This window comes from Schistocerca serialis, chromosome 1, assembly GCF_023864345.2.
Source record: "Schistocerca serialis cubense isolate TAMUIC-IGC-003099 chromosome 1, iqSchSeri2.2, whole genome shotgun sequence".
NCBI classification, from domain to species: Eukaryota; Metazoa; Arthropoda; class Insecta; order Orthoptera; family Acrididae; genus Schistocerca; species Schistocerca serialis.
Genome location: NC_064638.1, coordinates 734,675,670 through 734,693,326, shown reverse-complemented (window position 1 = coordinate 734,693,326; position 17,657 = coordinate 734,675,670). Strand labels below are relative to the sequence as shown.

The 17,657-nt window shown below is 43.5% G+C and overlaps 1 protein-coding gene across 2 annotated transcripts in view; it reads right to left on the bottom strand.

Annotated features, from left to right (window-relative positions):
- LOC126481650 (peripheral plasma membrane protein CASK) overlaps positions 1–16,945 on the bottom strand; it is a 650,466-nt gene extending 633,521 nt beyond the window's left edge. For both annotated transcript variants that reach the window (XM_050105580.1, XM_050105572.1), the window contains exon 1: positions 16,886–16,945. In XM_050105580.1, the coding sequence (XP_049961537.1) occupies positions 16,886–16,945 (60 nt within the window). The remainder of the gene's footprint in view (positions 1–16,885) is intronic.
- Positions 16,946–17,657: the final 712 nt, after the last annotated feature.

Sequence of the window (17,657 nt, the reverse complement as noted above, 5' to 3'; positions counted from 1 at the left end):
TTAAATTTAATCAAAACCAAATGATTTTAAGAAAAATGTGCCAACTTTCACACTGGGGAATGTGTTATACAGTTACATAATTAAAATTTCATTAAGCTGCAGTTCTTTTTTATTAATGACAAATTCGTCTAACTGTTCAAAATTAATCTTTTTACTTACGTGTGTTTACACTCATTCGTTGTTAAGACAGTGTACATACTTGTCTTATTAAGGATCGACAGTACACTTTTCACATCATTTCCGCTGAATTTTTTCGGAATCGATGCCTTTCCGATAACCTGGGTACGAATAATCACAGTCGATTACAGCGTACATCGGAGAATCTCGCAAGCATACTATTTGCCTATTTGTTTCCAGTTTAGGGATCTGAAAAAGTCCTCTAAGGATACCTAGAATAGATAATGGTGAAATTGTAGCTTATTGCCTAGCTTCTCTCTCAGTTCAGAATATCCAGTATCCTGGCGAAGTCAAACGAAAGTTATTCAATATAATGATATTTGCTGAATCAAGACCGTGTTTATTTGGTTGAAATCGAGGCAAAAGTATTCAAGTCTGTTAGTCCCAGGCAAGTAGTACTAATTCATTACTCCTTCCCATGATTTCGTTCGCGAAATTAAAATGGTCCATGGCTGACACACACAGGGCGAGTCCCGTAAGGCTTTTATTTGCTGAAAGGCTGAACATACCGAAGCGATGTTTTCAGAAAATGATAGTGTTAAATGTTAATACAAATTCCATTTACAGAAACTGTTATGTGACCTCATGTTTCGTTTGTATGGAGCAGGCCCAAGGGGATGTTTGTTGTGCCTTTGTTACCTTGGCAAATCTTCTTGCTGTGTATTACCATAGAACCTTGCACGAGGGCCATGCTTGGCGTTGTTTACATCGAAAACGCAGATTCCAGACGCCTTGTCTCTTAAATTTTAGCAGTTATCTATATTAATATATAACGGGGAAACGTAGGTTTCAGAAAAAAAAAAAACCTTGAAAACTTCTTGAACGGTTGTATTCAAATTTTTATGTGATACTCTGATAAACATTAGGGCGAACATAGGCTGCATGTTTTTTGGAACAACAATGTACAGGTTTTGACTGCAAGGAAGAAAACGAAACCGCACATTTTCACGGAACAGCACATTTAATTTTTCGCAGGCGGTTTTACCAGAAAAACTGTATATTAACGTTTAGAAAAATATATAGTCTATATCTGTCATAATGTTTATTACAGTATCGTGTAAAATTTGAAGTAAGAACTCATCGACAACTTTTTCATTCATATTCTATACGATTCATTACAGCGTCGAGTTACATAACTTCAAAGTGGGCGAAGTCGCAACGAGGAGCAGAATTATGCGTCCTGATACCATTTCCTGAGATATCCCACATTAGAACTTACATCCAATTCCTACACATATTTCGCAACTGCGTAGCATTGCCGAATGCACTTTTCTTATCAATCTTTATGAAAAATTTCAAGGACAGGATTAAAAAGCATTATACCATACTACTCGTCTTTGCAAGAGCTTTCGGATGGCGGTAAAAAAGTATACCGTTTGATTTACAGGAATACTTCAATGTCTAAACAATCAAGCAACAGAATCGCATGCCCTTCTGCATACTATCATTTGCTGGAAACGTCGGTTCGATATCTGGACCCGATCAGTAAATAAAAGGAATGTTTCGTCTTATGTGGTTCAAAATGGTTCAAATGGCTCTGAGCACTATGGGACTTAACATCTGAGGTCATCAGTCCCCTATACCTTAAAACTACTTAAACCTAACTAACCTAAGGACATCACACACATCCATGCCCGTGGCAGGATTCGAATCTGCGACCGTAGCGGTCGCGCGGTTCCAGACTGAAGCGCCTAGAACCGCGTCTTATGTGGCTTGCCCTGTTAAGCAGGTATAAATATTCCGCATAATAAATTAATAAGTAGAGGTGGTATACGTGAAATATGAGGATTTGAATGCCTTTTGAATGAAAAAGTAACGAATAACTCTCTTGCATCCACTTTTACAAAGACGATGGAGCAAGCAGGCCAAGATTTGGGTTCGTGGGCGGCGTTCCAAACGCATACAGCGTTGGAAATGAAGAACTGAAACCATAATACCATGAAATATGGTATAAAATGTCGTAAATCTCCTGTCAGATAACAAGGCTATGAGTAAGACAGTCGTAGAATGAATAATCGGGGTCAATTTGTTGCACGGTTCCTTCTTCCGTAAGATACGTTTCTTTAGCGTACGAAAGCGAAAGAGGATCTCTGAAATATGACAAGAGACCTGCAAAGGACAGATAAAAGTTTTTCTAGAACTATAAACTGAGAAACTTACCCAAAAGAGTGTATGCAGGTAGGAAAATTATTATATCAGTACGAAAATGAGAGTAGTAATGGAGAATGGCGGAGCATGACGAAGTGAGAAGGACGCGAAGCATGAAAATGAGGTGTGTGTGTGTGTGTGTGTGTGTGTGTGTGTGTGTGTGCGTGTGCGAGAGAGAGAGAGAGAGAGAGAGAGAGAGAGAGAGTATTACGCTAGTACTGTTCCTACTCTCCGATCTGCCCATCAGTTAGGTACACACTGTGGTCATTTAGAATTTTAAAAAATATTGCTCACTGAGCGTGCGTGGCAGCCGACACATCTTAACCTATAAGGTGTGACTCAATTCGTAACAACAAAGCTCGAACATTGAATTATAGCTTTGTTATGGTTTATTAGTACAGTAGTTTGAATTGTCGTCCTGCGCTAATGTACTGCAGTGTTGTCATCTATGGATAACTATCGTAACTTGCTGAAAATTGTGTGGAAAAAAAAATAATTATATGAGAAAGAAACTACTTGCTTTGTGTCAACAGACTATCCAAAAATATGTAGCTGTGATATTACTCCAAACACGCACTATTCACATGTAAAAATGGTCAATTTATATCTTTTAAGCGAGGGGCAGTAACGTAAGAAACCACCGCTTGCGTTTCCGGGAGGCGAAAAAAAAAGAGGCAAAACTGACACACGACCGTGATGACAGACGTACGTACATGGATCAGCCAGAACGTTATGGCAAATGGCTCTGAGCACTATGGGACTTAACAGCTATGGTCATCAGTCCCCTAGAACTTAGAACTACTTAAACCTAACTAACCTAAGGACAGCACACAACACCCAGCCATCACGAGGCAGAGAAAATCCCTGACCCCGCCGGGAATCGAACCCGGGAACCCGGGCGTGGGAAGCGAGAACGCTACCGCACAAGCACGAGATGCGGGCAGAACGTTATGACTACCTACCTAACAGCCGGTATGTTCACCTTTGGTACGGGCAACAGCAGCGGCGTTTTGTGGCATGGAAGCAATGAGGCGTTGGTAAGTCGCTGGAAGGAGTTGGCACCACATTTGCACACACAAATCACCTAATCCCCGTAAATTCCGGACAGGCGGCGATGAGCTCTGACACTGCGTTCAATCACATTCCAGATGTGTTCGATCGGCTTCAGACCTGGCAAGTTGGGGGGCCCGGACCATCAGTTGAAACTCGCCACTGTGTTCTCGAACCACTCCATCACACTCCTGGCTTTGTGATATGGCGCTTTATCTTGCTGAAAAATGCCACTGCCGTCGGGAAACATGACTGTCATGAAGGGATGCACGTGGCCGGTAACTAGTGTACGATACTTCTTGACCATCATGGTGACCTGCATGAACTCCACTGGACCCATAGATGCCCACGTGAATGCTCACTGGAGCATAATGGAGTCGCCGCCAGGTTGTCTCCGTCCCTCAGTACAGGTGTCAAGGAGCTGTTCCCCTCGGAAACGACGGATTCGCGTCATCCCATAGGTACGACGAAGGTATTCGGATTCGCCAGACCATGCAACGCTCTGCGACGGCGCCAACGTCCAGTGCTGATGGTCACGTACCCATTTGAGTCGTAGTTGCTGATGTCGTGGTGTTAACATTGGCACATGCATGAGTCGTCGGCTGTGGAGGCCCATCGTCAGGAGTGTTCGTTGCACTGTGTGTTCAGACACAACTGTACTCTGCCCAGTATTAAAGTCTGATATTAGTAAGGCCTGTCCTGTTTTACCAGTGTGCCCAAACTGCGACGAGAGACATATGTAATGAGGGGTGGCTGCCCAATCCCACGACGTCAGGTGTGGCTTCACCTTGGTTTCGCCACGTGTTAGACACTCACCACAATACCCCTCGAACATCCGACAAGTCGCGCAGTTTCTGAAATGCTCGTGCCCAGCTTCCGGGTCAGCTGCCCTCGCCCAAACTCAAATAGATCGCTCGCCTTCCCCATTCTACATATGAATAGCACGTTCACTGATACTACATGCGCGGTGCGTGTGTCTGACTAGCAGTCATTCCTCGTCAGCTGACGCTGCTATCGCCTCAACGGGTTTATATCCATAGTAGATTGGTGGTCTTAATGATCTGGCTCATCAGTGAATGTGCCTAGTGTAGTAAAGAAGATGTGATGTCCTCAACACTTCTACTAACTGGCCTGCTGAATGGGAATAAGGCAATATAAATACGCTACAGTGAACATAAAAAGGGTGACTACACTTACTTAGCAGGATATAATTTTAAAATTGTGTTTTCACTACTCCGTTTCAAAAATGGTTCACATGGTTCTGAGCACTATGGGACTTAACATCTGTGGTCATCAGTCCCCTGGAACTTAGAACTACTTAAACCTAACTAACCTAAGGACATCACACACATCCATGCCCGAGACAGGATTCGAACCTGCGACCGTAGTGGTCACGCGGTTCCAGACTGAAGCGCCTAGAACCGCACGGTCACACCGGCCAGCACTACTCCGTTTCCTCAGCCGAATCATTTAGTTGACAATAACAGATACTAAATCTTATTATTATCAGTAGTGGTTGTTCCAATGAGCATTAGCACATCCCATAGTATTAATAAAAATTTCTGCTTGGTATTGACACCACTGCACCTAAGCAGCTTGAGTTAGGACGTGTGACCCTGATAACTGCTCCAACATTGCACAGCAACAGCTGAATCATAATTGTTTGTTTGAAGTGCTACGCTAACAGTTTCTATTGCAACACAGCTACCTTTATGTATGATGACACGAATGCCGCTTCAATATGCCCTTTGACTTTCGTTTCCAGGGCCCTTTGATTCAGTTGCGTTCCGAATAAATCGCTGTTTTATCAACGTTTAGATTGCAGTGTCATACTCTTATTGTTTTGACACAAGTGTCTTTTGGTGGCAATTTTTTATTATTTTGGTTTTTTATTATTTTGATCTGTGTGCTACAGTTTGTATAATACTCTTTCCTTATGTTGTTGTTGTTGTCGTCTTCAGTCCGAAGACTGGGTGACGCAACTCTTCGGGCTAATGTATCCTATGCAAGCCGCCTAATCTCCATTTAACTGTTGCAGTCTACATACATTTTAACCTGCTTACTGTATTTAAATCTTAGTCTCCCTCTGCAATTTTAACCCTCCATTCGTCGCTTCATAACCGAACTGACGATTCTGATCATTGTTATACTTAGCCAATGTTAATTTTGAGGCAGTATTTATTTCAGTTTCCACGGCGTCCACGTAGGAAGAACACTGTCCTACTTCACTATAGTTAATCTGCAAGATGTTTACAAGAAACATTATGTATGCATTTATTGGAATGCTTTGGACTGCTGAATAGAACTATAAATATGATACCTTATTAAGAATGCTGTAAAACGGGGGTGGACCAGACAACAGAATTACAAAGTATAATGATATTATCGACGTATCTCTTGTGGTAAAGTATAATTTTATCGAAGAAGTGTCAGCGGCTAAACAATTATTTCATAAAAATAAAAACAATCCACTACGTGCAAGGAAGACAGATGCAAGGTACAGAATCAGAGACAAGAAAATTTTTTTGGAAATTTGTGGTAAGGTCTTACGGGACCAAACTGGTGGGGTCATCGATCCCTAAGCCTACACACTAGTTAATCTAACTTAAACTAACTTACGCTTAACTTACGCTATAGACAACACATACACACATATGCCCGAGGGAGGACTCGAACCTCCGACGGGGGCAAAATGGTTCAAATGGCTCTAAGCACTATGCGACTTAACTTCTGAGGTCACCAGTCCCCTAGAACTAATTGAACCTAACTAACCTAAGGACATCACACACATCCATGCCCGAGGCAGGATTCGAACCTGCGACGGGGGCAGCCGCAAGGAACGTAACATGGCGCCTCAGACCACGCGGCCACCCCCGCGGCTCAGAGACAAGATTTAATTAAAGGGCTTTCATTGTAATCGTATATCAGAATGTCATTAAGGTGACTCACCATAAATACATATAAACCATCATTCTGAAAGTAACATCTTTTGCAAATTATAAGACTGATTTAAATATTTGCACATTTGACTTGGCACTGTAAATAAAATACAGTGTGTAGTTCTTCAGAATATATAAATTGGTTTGCTTGTCTAAATAAGCAACTACGACGTTTTGAATAATTTTTAACATGGCTTATTTTGACAATAATCGCGTTCAAGGCTAGCAGAGATGCCATCTCGACTCACAGTTCACAACTACGCCACCTCTTTTAGTTTATATTTCTTAAACAGTCACTTCTCGGTGAATATCAGATATAATTAGTATGCCTCGAAACTTTTCGTGTTTCACTAGAATATATATCCTCACCAACTGTTAAATGATAAATCTTATTCCTGGAGATCTGCTAACGAGGAGAACACGGCAATTGCCATCACCCGATTCCCCAGGGACTTCGCTCAGTGGAAGAGGGGTTCAAAATAAGCGAACACGTGCTCGGCTTATCCGTAGGTACTCGACAATCCTGCGAAAACGACGATAAAAACTTGCAAGGAGCTTTGTGCGCCTTTTACCTCGCAGACGCAATGGTGGCTCAGGGCTTAGCGTCGCTACTTCTTAATATTGTGCCCCGTGTTCAAAACGCGACTATTGTCTTAATTTTATTTTATTTTTATTGTTTTCATTTATCTAGCCATGTCCGTAGGAAGTTACTACACAAGTGTTTCTTATCAAATAGGAGACATAAGGGCGTTATATTAATTGTAAACACAACTGGTTTTCACAATAAGTATACAATATTTATTACATATACATTATGTATGTGTGTGTGTGTGTGTGTGTGTGTGTGTGTGTGTGTGTGTGTGTGTGTGTGCGCGTGTGTGTTACAATATTTTTAAATTATCATATTCTGATACTTCATTCTCGTATCAGTTCTTATATTTTATTCATTGTTTATTCTTCAGGAAGATTTGGCGCCTTGCCGTGGATGATATGATCGTAGAAACTTTCGAAACACGAAAAGGCAGGTTTGCCACAGTGACATTTCTTCGCATAAATCTTGCTTGGGACACTTGGGAAAGAAACGTCGTTAACATGGCTGAAGATTTCTCGCGTTAGTAATAACTTTGCGGCAAACTACGCATAACGGATCACTTTTCCGAAATTTTTTTTTTGCTTATAATTCATTCATGTGACATACAACTAGAAGACGAATAACGATAACGTTAATATCAATATACAACAAGAAACATTCGTGTAGTAATTTTTCACGGATACGGGTGTACAAATAAAAATCGAAAGAAATAATCGGTTTTCGAAGACGGGCCGCAAAACTAAGAAGCCACGACGGTAGCCACGAACCACAATTTTATCTGAGACTATCGCACCGTGAAAGGCACATACAGTACCTCGTCGTTTTTCCAGAAACGGTCGGATATCAAAGGATAAGCCGAAACACGTGTTCATTTACTTTGACCCTGCTTTCACTGAGCGACGTTTCTGGGAAATCGGGTGATGGCACTTTCCGGGTTCTCCTCGTAAGAAATCTTTTTTGTGCCCGATAAAACTGTTTATTGTCAGAGTGCGTGGGATCCGTACCAGGTCGGATTGAAGGAAAACATCGAAACTACTCAGAGGCGGGCTGCTACATTTGTTACAACACTTAACTGTTATGGAGATGCTTCCAGAACTCAAATGGGAATCCCTGGAGGGAAGGCAACGTTCTTTTCGAGAAACACTGTGGAGAAAATTTAGAGAACCGGCATTTGAAGCTAACTGCCGAACGATTCTACTGCCGCGAACATACATTACGGGTAAGGACCAGGAAGATAAGATACGAGAAATTAGGGCTCATACGGAGCCTTTTGGACAGTCGTTTTTCCCCACGCTCTATCTGCCACGCATCGTACTGTGGTTTGCGGACTATTTATGTAAATGTAGATGTAGAAATACTTCGGGCCAAAACCAAGCAGCTCGATAATATGAGTACTTAATTTCCTGGAAATTCCTGTTTTGGTAGCGGTGTTACAGTCTTAGCTAATATCTTAGAAATTCCCCCTATTCATTTCCGGATCGCCAAACGATATGCTGTACACTGTAAGAACCTTTGGGGTCAGCACACCTGATCAAAAAATGTCAAATTTGTGTTTTTACGATCACCATCTGGCAGTACAAAATGAGGACACGTCTGAGGACTCCAGTAAATTGATGAAGTGAGAAACAAACTATGCGGTACCTTTAGACAGGGTGGGGGAGGGAAGGACAGAGAGAGAGAGAGAGAGAGAGAGAGAGGAGGGGGGGGGAGGGGAGTGAAACCTTAATTGTGAGCACAGATATCACAGTGCTAAGTGTTAGCCTTTAGCCTTACCTCTCGAAAGCCTCTGCTTGAAACGTACGCCCTCGCTCGCGACGCAGGCCACAAACTCGTCTCCGGCAGGACTGCTACGGACAGAAGCGGGGTGGGGTGTTGCCTCTCATGTGTTTGTGGGTACGGCTGCGCGCTGCGAGGTTGCAGAGCACGCGTAAATTTGATTATCTGCTCTCGGCGAAGAGAGGCGCAATGCAGCACCTGGGGGCTAACAGCCCGCCTTTTAACAGCGTGGCCCGGAAAGAGATTATTCAGGCTGCGATACAGCAGCCCCCAGCGCCGGCTGGCGCCTGCAACAGCCATTCCGACTAATGGCCAGCGCCCCCGCTTAACGGCGAGCACTGCCAGGCCGAAGAAGTGAGAGTTGTCAAAACTCAGGCTACTCCAGCGCGCTTCACTTCTTGTGAGGAGGGCGGAAGATTTTTCGGCGGCAGATAACTCTGACCGAAGAGATCTGCTAGTTGCCAGCGTCTCCGGTAATGTTACAACTGTTCCTGAAGGCTACAAAGAATATTTCCGTTTGACAAAACGGCATTACTTTTCGCTCAAACTACGCAACAAAAGGTCAGTAGATGACACTGTATTATCGTTTGTCGCATATATGATGACTGCTAAAGGTATTCATAAATTCAAATGTTTTAGCCGTTACGAAATGACTCATTTTCACAATAAAAGGCTCAAAATTTATACCGTATTTTTCTTCTCTTGAGCCAAGAACTAGAAATTAGGAACAAAATGTGCTGCTTCCACTATCTAGGAAGTTTAAAAAAAGAATTCTGTCTTGCTCCGTTGTAGACATCAAGACATTGGTGGCCACTGTTAACACTGTGGTTACATGATGTCTTAAAAAGTTTTAGCGTTAAAAATTACGCTTGCAACGTGAACCAAATATTTTAGAACTTCGGAAATTGTTCCTACATTCAGGTATTTGAAAGTTGAATACAGCGTGGAAGCAAATTAATGAACTAACAAGTAACTAACAAATCACAAGGAAGCTTGAAAATTTTGGATCAAGGAATTTTCAATTAGTAGGATAAGCACACGAACTAAGAACTAACCGTACTGTGATCCAAATTGGGTACAGATATAACATTATATTTCGTGCATAAGACTGTTAGGACACCTAACGAATTCACTGAGTAGCTACTGAGAAGAGATTCGTACCTTGTTCAACTGCTTGACCACCTAAATTATTACCTATATCCCTTCAGCCTTGGTCGTATATTTAAGGGGTCTGCTCACTAAAGCGTAAATGCATGGATTCAGAAATAAACTGGAGTGAAGCAAAAAGTATTGTTTGGTATTGAGTAAGTACGAATATGTTCAGTAATAAGACAATAAATGCATGACCCTGATTCCTTAAGGACTGTCAGAAACGTATGTTCCTTCATTCACCACAATTTGCCCAAACTACAAATTTAATTGCTAATATAAAATGCAAGAGTAATAACGGGGACAAAAGAAGTAAGCGTGTCTAGGACAGTTGACTAGGAAGGATAGGTGGATGTACACAGTCGAACCAGTGAAAAGCGTAAAGCATCGAAATCATGATAAATATTTTAAAAATGGATTATTTATAAACGACAACAGAAAATTAACATGCTTGAACTTTATGACAGGTAATAAGAATAGCACTAAATGGACACAGGGTTTAAAAAGCATTTGATTCCATAGGTAAACGATGGAGGCTCTTCAGTACTTTTTTGGGGATGGGTGATTCTCCCAGACAGGAAACCGGCAGGCAAGAAGTAGCTGTTAATAACATTTATCATTCTGCACTAAAGACAAAGATGAAATCAATTAAAGACAAACTAGGTTTGAAAAAAATATTTTTTTCCGACAATAAGTAATCCGGAGAACTCATCTCTAGAAATCTCTACTTCACGAGTCAGCAACACAAATGCAGACAATGCCACGGCGTGTTAATTTTTATACAGTATATTTGACTCCTGCAAAGAAAGTAACGCTATTACAAGTACAAGCAACTTGAGGATGCTGAACCCAGAGGAATGGCGGAATATTTCGTCAACCGTGGCACTGAAACTGTTTGTCAGACAATTTCTTTTGTGCGTCAGAAGTACACGATTGTCTATGACTGTCGTTCAGGTGAAGCACTAAGTTACAACTATGTAGGCTTCGGCGGCTAGTCCAAGAGTAGCTTCTTTCCTACCCTCTCGTTTTTCGTGATGACTAGCCTGTTATATTCTACGGCCAATAACGTTGCACAAATATGACGTAATGACACTGATTGTCTGCAAAAACACAGATGCACCTTTCCTCCACTAGAACCTGTTTTTCCCTAGGGAAGGCCGTTGAAATACGGTAGAAACATTGGTTTGACTGTTAATAATTAAGTTATTTTATACAATCACGGCGTACGACACCCAGAAGAATTTTGATTATCACATACTGTTATATTTCTAGTTTATTTTACTTAGCATAAGAAATAAAGAATGCAGCATCTGAAGTATCCTCGGAGGCGCTATATGCCATTATTGTAGAGTTTGTCCATCTAGGGTGGACTTCAACGTGTGTCTCTTGTGTAACCCATTCACAGACACTTTACTATGCTGTAATGAAACACTTCTCTTTCATTTTACTCATCGCCAAGTTAATTGGCACCGTGGGTGAGACTCTGATATGGTCTTCAAGGGAACTGCGTAGCAATCCCTGAAAATCTGTCCTGATGGACATTTCCTGTGGGTTTATTTCGAAGGAATACCGGGATGGTGAATTCAAGAACTCTATTTACGATGCCTTTGCTTATGCTTGACAAACCAGACTAGTACCTTGCTTTTAATAACCTCTATGTTGATGAGTAACTAAAGTTTTTCCCCATTGTTTCCTTCCTTAATATTGCACTCCCTCTCCCACAAGTATATCAGCGAGGAGCGAGACGAGTGGTTCCTTAATCTTTTGCTGTACTAATTTCCCCCATTACCCAGAAGGGGAACAGGAAACGAAATGAAAAGATTTGTGATGCTATTCCAGTGATTACAAAATCGAATCAAATTTAAAAAGAACTTGGCCCTATCAGCCCATGTATCAGTACGACATTGCGCCCCTCCGACCTGGATGCATGCCCTAATCCGGTTGGGAACGGTGCCATAAAGCCGTTGTATCCTCTGCTTATGCAGGCTGGCGCACAACTCTTGCTAACTGGTCCTTGATATCCTACATACTGGCACTGAGACGGAGCTGAAGTCCAAGTTGCTCCCTCAAATGTTCTGTCGGGGGCAGAGCTGGAGATCTTGCCAGCCGCGAGGGTACATCAGTATCACACAGATAGTTCGTGGGGACATGTGCCATGCGTAGACAAGCACTGTCCTGTTGATAAACGGAAGACGGTACCTCTACACGGGTCACGCCATTCTCGACGACGATGGTTATGCGGAGAAGTCCTGAACCGCGATTCATTCTTGAACAAAATGCGATGCCATTCATCAGAAGTCCACGGTTCTCGGTTCTCGGTCACGGCATCACTCCAAATGCAGCCGTTTGTGTTGTGATGTTAATAGCAGCTTACGCATGGGACTATAGTTTGCTAGTGTGTCTCCTACTAATCTCCGACTAATGGTGCTGCATGGAGTAATTACTTGCTCCCGGATAGCTGGCGCAGACTTGAAGGGGTTAACTGCGCAGACGTGAAGGGGTTACCATGTGCGTGGTCTGCAACACGGCGTTTCTCCTTGATGCTCGCACGTGGTCGACCGGATCTTGACGATGAGTGAGCCTACCCTCACATTCCCATGCAGACCAACATCGGGCCACTGTCACATCCGAATGCTGCATAAATGTGAATATTTCACGATACGACCAGCCACCCAAATGGAGACCCACAGTGAGGCCGGTTTCAACCTCTGTCAGCTGCTGATAACGCTGTCTCACACGAGTAAGCGGCATCCTCGTGTCCTTCACTGTGATCACTCAACATATGGCGCTGCTGACGCCCCTTGTATTCTCTACCAGGCCTGGTAACAGCGCTGAACTCTGGTGGCCCTTCTACCTGTCACAGACGATTGCAGTTCTATTCATATGCATAGCCGCCGACGGTATGTAAGTGTACGAAGTCACCCTGACATGCGACAATTTTTTTGTAAGCCGGTGCACTCCGCTTCGGTAGCGTCCACATCGACAGTATATATAAAATCCGCCCAGGACCTTGATTTGTTTCTCAGTATTCAGTAGCTAGCAGTCTAAGGCCTTACGGGATAAGGGGATTCGAGAAACGGAAGTCTTGCCATTTGATGGGTCTGCTAACTGAACGCACTGGTCCCAGGGAGTAGGACGTTGTTAGTGTGGAATTCGACAAACAGGAGAGGATAGACCCTAGCGGTGCGGCGTTGCTCATTTGCATTCTAAAATGTAACGAGGCTGTTAGTAGAGCGCGAGACAGGGGGGCGTCGAAAAGAGCGAGGAGGAGGCGGCGGCGGCGGCGGCGGCGGCGGCGGCGGGCGCGCCTTGGCGGCGTCTGATTAATGAAAGGATTTCCCAGCTACCCTCGCTTCATTAAAACGGCGGCTTCGTTAACCTTAACGCTTCAGTAAACACTGCCAAAGCCAGCGCCGCTACCTGCAGCGTTTGAGTGAGTTGCACGCGTGCCACACTTCACTGACAGCCGCCAGAGAAGTTTGCAGCTTATGAGCGAGGCAGATACACTGCCACCGCAATGAGACGAACTTCATCAACTTCATGTGGCTGCAAAGTGGCGGCACGAGGATAAATACTGCAAAAAATGCGGTTACAACGCAGCGCAAAAAGTGTTGTTGTCGTTGTTGTTGTTGTCATCTTCCCAAAAACCGGTCTGCTGGAGCTCTCCACGCTAGTCTATCCTGTGCAACCCTCATGATCTCTGCATTACCTTTCCAACGTACATCCACTTCAACCTGCTTACTGTAGTCAAACCTCGGTCTCCCTCTATAATTTTTATCCTTCACGCTCCCTTACATTGTAAAATTAATTAATCCTTCACGCATCTATTTGTGTCCTCTCAACCTATACCTTCTTTAAGTCAAGGTTTGCCGCCCATCTGTTTTCCACGATTTCTATTTAGAACTGTTTCCCGATCTATCTATTTAATCTTCTGCTTTCTTCTACCATATGAGGCTTCACTCCAAGCAAATACTTTCATAAAAAGATTCCATTACTTACGTTCGATATTTATCAGGAAAAAAATGGTTCAAATGGCTCTGAGCACTATGGGACTCAACTTCTGAAGTCATAAGTCCCCCAGAACTTAGAACTAGTTAAACCTAACTAACCTAAGGACATCACACACATCCATGCCCGAGGCAGGATTCGAACCTGCGACCGTAGCGGTCTCGCGGTTCCATAATGCAGCGCCTAGAATATCAGGAAAGGTCTTCTTACTACTGTCAGTCTACATTATATATCCTCTTAGTCCCGTCATCGTCAGTTACTGTGAATAGCAAAATCCGTCTCCTTCTATTAGTATCTCATTTTCTGGTCAAACTCCCTCAGTACCACGTGACATACATCAATTACACACGGTTAGGTTTGCTTCACTTTTGCTGATTTTCATCCAGTAACCTCTTCTGGAGACACTCTCCATTCCATTAAATCGATGGATTACTTTTTCTTTTACCTTCGTTTCGGCCAACTAGTGGCAACGTCAATTCAACTCTCCCTGTTTTCGCACTTTAATGCCGCCCAGTATTCCGGCATTCGTTTCAGGTGCTGTTTTCTTTCTCGCTTCGGTTCATGCCTTACCTGCCTTCCCTAGGAACTTTTGTGTTTTCGTAATTTTTAGTTAAGTGAATCACGCTCCTGGCTATCTTCTGGAGAAGTTTCCAGTTCATTCGAGAGATTTTTACCCCAGGATCATTGATTGCATGTCTTTCATAACATCAGCAATGAAATAATCTTGTCCAACGTATATAAATCTTTTGCAGATGGCCTAGCGAGTTTACGTTTCTCAAGGTTTCCACACATTATGTAAGCCAGGTCACTGTCAACTCTTTCCCTCTCTTTGTCCAATCCGGCTTGTGCTTTGTATACATTGACATCACCGTCGAAGGACAGTTAGACTCATACGTACGTTAGTATGATAATCGCTCACTGGTATAAGACTGCACAGCAATTCTCGGTAGAAAGAAGATACTCAGTAACCTACAGTAATTTTTTCGTTCAGATGAAAGTAGGTGTGGTAGATGGTCAGTATAACCTTGTTAGTACAAAACCTACTAGGAGCAGCTCGGGTTCTCATGGCCTGGGTCATTGCTAAGCTACGTAGCTGTGTCTAGTTTTCTAAAGGTTGCCCGCGGTACAGAAGGTACGTATTTGTTGATAAAATAGTTTCACACCTACTAGAATTATCAGTAACAACAAAGGCCACGTACGAAATAACGAATGGAGATCTTACCTTTAATTTTCTTGAGGATGAATAGAAACATCAAGTTCATCGTAGTCACGTAGACATTCGTGTCGCTTTTTTCGCTGTCGCTGTCCAACGTGTGCCAGCTTCATTCATCAGCCTCTGCTTTAATCCGAGCCCAGACGAGTTCACTGGCACTGATGTGATATGTGAAGTGGCACCTCCATAAAGGCCTTTTGAATGAGCGCGCCGCCCGACTAAAAACCGCAATCGCCTGGAACTGGGGTTACATTGGGGCGTTGCTATAGAAATGAAAACAAATGTGATTGTTCGTCGTAGACGCGCGAAGCAGCCGCGCCATGCTCACTTTGCCATGGATTTTCTCTGCCCAAACCGATTTCGCGTACGACATTTCAGTTTGCCAACATAAAAGAAAATGCTGCAATACAACTACTTAAAAGAACTATATATACAAGGCTATCCAGCGGATCAAGTAGCTGATAAGATACGTTATTGCAAATTTGTGCGAACAGAATAAAAATTAAACTATCATTTTATAAATTTATACGCGTTTTTATTGATCACTATCGAGAAGCGTTTCGCCTTTTACATTAAGCTCATCTTCCATTCAATTTTGAGTTACTTGTCTATACTGCTGTATCTGCGTCTCCTCTGACCAGCTCATAAGGTAGAGGCCGCACCTCCCCTCCCCTTACGAAAATTTGGTATCCCCTTACGAAAATTTGGTACGCATTCGCATCGAGACGTTTTGGTTGTTAAAAAAAAAGTGGTTCTGAGCACTATGGGACTTAACATCTGAGGCAATCAGTCGCCTAGAACTTACAACTACTTAAACCTAACTAACTTAAGGACATGACACACATCCATACCCGAGGCAGGATTCGAACCTGCGACCGTAGCGGTCGCGGTGTTCCAGACTGAAGCGCCTAGAACCGCTCGGCCACACCGGCCGTCGTTTTGGTTGTCTCGATTTCACACTTGGTTTCGTTGACCAAATGACGTGAAACATCTCACTGCTGATCCGACAAGAACTGGTTATCCATTCTGGAACTGCGATGAAAGAACAAAGTTATATCGGCCGACATTCCACTCTTTGCTAAGTAGGCTGGCCTGATTTGTGTGTGTGTGTGTGTGTGTGTGTGTGTGTGTGTGTGTGTGTGTACCTTTCTGGAAAGCTCGTGCCTTTGTTACGAGTCACTTTAACAGGACATTCTCAACTGCTATAAATCATTGTTCAGTATTGTGGTTGGACAGTATAGTGATTCGTGTGTGAATGGCTGTCATGAACGATAACGTTCGGGTAAGTGAAAGAGAGGGAGCGCGTGTTCCAAGAAGAAATGAATTATGTAATGTTTTAAGAGAGAGAGTAATGTCTGCGGGACCACACAGAAGAAGCTGTGAGATAAGGAAAGTAATAAGTTTGTAAAGACAAGTGTGCCAACATATACATTAATCACTAAAAGGACAATCAAATAAGATCTATTTGTCTACTTGGCTTCAAATAACAATTTACTAACGGGAAACAAGAAATGTGAAAACAAGAAAACCAGATCTATGCGAGCATACGTACTGAATTTTTGGAAGTGAAGTGGAATTGCGACCTCTAACCTAATTCCAGATAATGGGAAACGCAGATTTTTGACAGTACAGAGAAGTGTCTAAAAATTCAATCGAAGATGCCCTTACTGTAAATCGAGAGACGCATCTGGAAAGTAAATATTATATTGCAGGAAGAAAGGAGCGTTTGATGTTATAAAACGAATATCTAAATATCCGCTGCGTGAAACGGCCACCCCAACAAACTTGTCTGCGAGTCCGTGAGCTTCTGACGAGTTCCTCTTACTGTCGTACCTTTGCTTCCTGGATGACCGCCAAAGTGCGCTCGCCTTGCAGAGGAAGGCTGAAGCACATGAAGGCAGGTGAGGCGCCCGGCACAGCCCTCCAGCGCGGCAGCCAGTGGGCGCGAGGCGGCGCTCGTTAGCACTGGGCGGCCACGCCTGCTGCAGGTGGCGCGCGCATTGGCATTCCGCCCGCGGGCGCGCGCCACGAGCAGGCGCCTGTTTACACTGCAAATGACCGGCCGCCGGTAACGAAGCAGGCGGCAGGGCGCTGCCGCCTCTCCCAAACACTCCACAGCTCACTTCCCCCTTCTTTTCTCCGATACCGGATTATACGTGCACGTTATATGACAATGCCTCGACATCTCTACCAAGGTAGATCGATACTCTGCAGTACCGTGCCATACGCATCTGCCTTGGGACAATGAATTCTACACACGAGAATGCCCTTTTGATGGAGGCACGGGAGATACCCCTTTAATTCCGGAGGTCCTTCTTGGTCCAGGAATTTATCCTTCGTAGAGCAGCGCCAACAGTTCATTTAGGACAATGGGTATGTCGAGTCCTAAACGACTTTCTGCCTCCTGCATATAGCTTGAAATACGAAGCGCTGAACTACCGACCCACAATCTTCTATCAGTCCAGAGGGTCGAACTGAACTTTCACTACTTCTACTGGTGTTACCCATCTGATTGCATCAACGTGGCCCTCATCATTGAAAATATCCACTGACGGCTCCAAACCAAGAGGGTGCACCGGCTTCGCTTACTTCTGCGGAAATCCAC